At 32.5% G+C, this 4,388-nt stretch overlaps 1 protein-coding gene across 1 annotated transcript; it reads left to right on the top strand.

Moving 5' to 3' along the window:
* Positions 1–35: 35 nt before the first annotated feature.
* On the top strand, positions 36–2,370 carry LOC132563692 (NADH-cytochrome b5 reductase 1-like; the record flags this gene model as incomplete). Its single annotated transcript, XM_060228442.1, has 3 exons — positions 36–221; positions 417–543; positions 1,019–2,370. Coding segments are annotated over 3 exons (486 nt in total), but the record flags the coding sequence as incomplete, so codon positions are not given.
* Between the last annotated feature and the right edge of the window lie 2,018 nt (positions 2,371–4,388).

The following is a 4,388-nucleotide window of genomic DNA, read 5'->3' on the forward strand; positions in this document are numbered from 1 at the left end:
TGGCTTGGTTATGTGATTCTGTTGTCATAGTTTTGTATTCTGTGTTCGAAGGAGAGTTCAAGATTCGCCCTGACGAAAAGACTGAGGCATCTACCTACACCGCCAAGAAAGTCGGGATGATTGCAGGCGGAACTGGTATCACTCCAATGTACCAGCTAATAAAGCAGGTGTTCAAGGATCCCAAGGACAAGACTGAGTTGTTTCTGCTCTTTGCCAACCAGGTGAGGGAAAGTCAAACCTATGGCTCCACAAGTCCCCATGTTTATGCTGAATTTCTATAAACTTTGTCGGGTTCTCTGTCATATGCAGCTGTGTACTCTGTCTGTAAAACAATAATTTTTGTTAAGGATTTATTTTTATTGGATTCTTTGGTTCTCTAATTCCATGAATTTATATGTCCACAAAATATTAAACAGATAAAAGCTGACACAGGGTATGGTGGGTTTTGTGATAAAGGATCAACCACAAGATCAAATGCCAATGAAAATGTATTTTCTTGGTCTGCCCCTACTGAAGTTACAGGAGGACTCCAAGGCCATCGCTGTCAGCATCATCTTGTCAGGGAAATATCTTTAATCTCTTGCTTACAACCTCAATAATTTTATATCTACTTCCCTGGGTATAAAAGATATTTGCAATGAAATTTAGTCTTATATATAGTTACTGCAACTTTTCCATACAAAGAGGTATGGCTCTGTGCTCATTGGATATCATTGTACAAAAGGAAATCTCATATAGACGTGTTTCGTCAAGATGATTTTTATCACATCATCAAATCTTTTCGTAATCATTGCGGAAATATTTTAACCATATCAAATATGAAGTCCCCATTTCAATTTTGACAGCACAATGTATTCTGTTAGTATGTTAGTGTCAAAGGTCATATAACATATGTTCATGAATACAAAAACATTAAATTGGGATAAAGCTCTGAACAACATGAGTCATGTGATATATATTTTTATCTAGCTCCAGCAATGCACAATTTCTTGTCAATATACTGTGATTCTTTTAACAGGTTGGACATACAGTAAGGGATTTGTGAGTGCTGACATGATTAGAGACCACCTTCCTGGTCCAGAAGAAGGCACAATGATCCTCATGTGTGGACCTCCTCCCATGATTAACTTTGCATGTATCCCAAATCTGGAAAATCTTGGCTACCCCCCAGAAATGAGATTTGCATACTAAGTGTAAGATGATAGCAACCAAGCTGCAGTAGTATGCACTGAAGATGTCTACTCTATGTTAATTTGTTGATTGTTGATACTGGACTTCCATCTGTTCAAGGGAATCATTGGTTTTTTAACACTATTGACTCCAATTTTCCTTCCTTAGAAAATAGTCCTTTGTGGTAAATTTGCTCTGAAGACTTTGAGTAATTATTTGTAATTTTGGTTCAAAGTTATTTTTTACGATACTCAGTATGCAAAATGTCTTCCCTGAAATCAGAGTGAAGTTTAAACTAAAGCTGATTTTTTTTATCTTATTGCATGACACACTTTGCGATACAATATGGTATGAATTTCAGGAACAATTTAATACATTTAGTATTTCTGATTAAGTGTCAGATAAAAAGTGTTGGATATCAAGTTACCTTCTTTCTGTAAAAAAAAAAAAAAAAAGAAGGGAAATGTTGTAGCGAATTAAATGTGATGTCTGTTATTATATGCTACAGTAGAAAAGTGCTATTACATACAAGAATTGTCCATATCTTTGACTCAAACTTTTTTGTGACAAAAGAAATATATATTGTACAAAGAAAGAAATGCAATGTTCAAGCTTGGAATTTGATGAGAAAATAAAAACTCAGAGTGATATTTATTATGAGAGTCTGTTATCACTTTTTTTCTACACTTTGGTATTCTGTAATCGTGTTGATGGGATTTTTTTTATAGCTTTTACATATCAATCATATATACTTCTGGATAAAGCTGAAGGTACTATAATCCTATAGAGACTCATTATGGACCGTCATTTTCATTTTCTTTAAATGTCAACAGGAACATGTTATTAGAAATTTCAATAATCAAGGATTTTTTCAATCATAAAATAATAAAATCATATACATCCATATTGATATAGGTTGATTTAATTGAATATTTTTTGTACTTTTCTCTGTTCAGTGTGTTTGGCACAAGTACTTCAAAAGTGCATTTCATTTAGATATTTTTTATACTATTAAATAAGTCATTTGTAAAATGTATAAATACATGTTAGAATGAGGGATGGTATCTTCTATATATAAAGAGTATGTCTCTTTTCTGTGTGTGGATAGAGATGAGAATGAATGCTTAATAACAGCCTATACATATTGTACTAGAGTCTATACTTATGAATTAATATGAATAAACATTTGCCTTGCTTTCATATCAGATGTCTTATACTTATTTGTGTCACTTTCCAGGACATTCATTTCGTATAAATGAAATTTTTTTTTTTTTTTTTTGTAATTATCTTTTTATTTCCATTTTAATGTACAATACATATCATCATTATCATCATCACCACACAATCACCATCCTAATCATCATCATCATCCATCAACATCATCATCATCATCATCACAATTCAATATCATCCTCATCATCATCACACTTATCATCACTATAATCATCCTCATCACACCATCATTATGTATCAATCATCATTATCATCACATCACCTCCACTACCACCGCCAACTTCATCATCTCAAATCAAGATCATTGTCATCATCACCACAACCATCATCACCATCATAATCATCATCATCATCATCATCATTACAAATCAAGATCATCATCACCATTTCATTATTATCATGATCCTTATCACCACCACCACCATTATACCCTCATCATCATCACAATCATAATTCTCATTCACTACATCACTACCACACCATTTCACACCTCACAAAATTCAGTAATCTTAACAGCATACATCAACTCCAGGGAGCAGTAACCAAAGATTTCAAGAGATGGTGTATTTAATATCAGAAATGCTGATTAAAAAAAAAAAAGACACAGATGCTAACAAATTTTTCAGATATGTATTGCACATAATTTACTGGACAGAAAAAAACAGTGAGAAATAGGAAAAGCATTTAAGAAAAAAGATGAAAGAAATGGATGGAAGACTGAGAGGATAAGAATGGCCTTGTCAAGGGTTTGGAAACATCCTACTTTCGTATAAATATATATTATATATTTGAGGTAGAATTTATCAAAATCCGACTACATGTCAATTAACCTTTTCCATTTACTCCATTCTACATCAAACTTCTCCTTAACAGTATCGCCCTTACTAACAGCAATATATTTTTGGACTTTGTAATTGTCTTTAATGGAGTTTACCAATGAGTTTATATGCAAAGAATTAAGCAGAATAAATGCGTATAAATGAAATATTAATGCTTGATCATTGTCAAAAGAGAGAGTAGTCAAGTTCATGAATATTCATTGTATATGAATATGAAGAGAGAGGTCAAGTTCATGAATATCTAGGGTATAAATCTATGAAAAGAAGATAAGTTATTTAGTATGAAAAGAGAAGCCAAGTTCATGACATTTTTTTATGGTGCCAGGCATATTTATAATGAAAAAAGAGGTTAGGTTGATGAAAATTAATGGTATATATATATAGGGATTGGTCAAAAAAATATTCACAACTATTGATTATTTAAAAGAAGTCAGATTTTCATGAATATGAAACCAGGGGTATAATTTTAATGTATGTAAATGCAATAGGTCCCTATAGCTAGTATTACATATCAGCTTAATGTAATGACTTCAGAAGTTTTTGTCACCAACATGCCAAGGGACAGAGCTATACTGATGACCAAAAACAGGATTTTCCTGCCACTTCACAACCTATAGGGATAATTTTGGACTCGAGCTAAGGGGCCTTTGGCCACTCAAAAATGAAATTTATTTATATATACATATTTCTTTATTTTTATCAATTCACCAGAAATACCCTTCTTAATTCAAATAATGATTAAAATTTGCTGAAAATGGATCGTTACTCTTGGCTTCTAGGATTTTTCTTACTATTCCATTTCTTTTCTCAATACACAACAATGGTGAAGTGGGTTGACGCTTTGACTGTTCTTTTGACCAAAAGTTTCCAGGGATCCGGCAGTTTGATCTACAAACTGTATATAGGTGGTTGTAAAAATGTGACAATTCACAAGTGATAAAATAATGTTTAAGGAATGGTATGCAGCACAATTCCTTTGAAATATATAAATGCATCTTGGAGAATCATATATTGCTTAAAAGGTTGCTAAAAGCCCTTGGCAGACCCATCAGTATAAAAATATGCAGGTAAAACCATACACAATGTACAGAGAAAGTTTATTTCTATCATAGTTCTCTATACCATACTCACAATAAACAAACGAAG

This window comes from Ylistrum balloti, unplaced genomic scaffold (genome assembly GCF_031769215.1).
Source record: "Ylistrum balloti isolate Yb309-2 unplaced genomic scaffold, AGI_CSIRO_Ybal_v1 Utg371822, whole genome shotgun sequence".
NCBI classification, from domain to species: domain Eukaryota; kingdom Metazoa; phylum Mollusca; class Bivalvia; order Pectinida; family Pectinidae; genus Ylistrum; species Ylistrum balloti.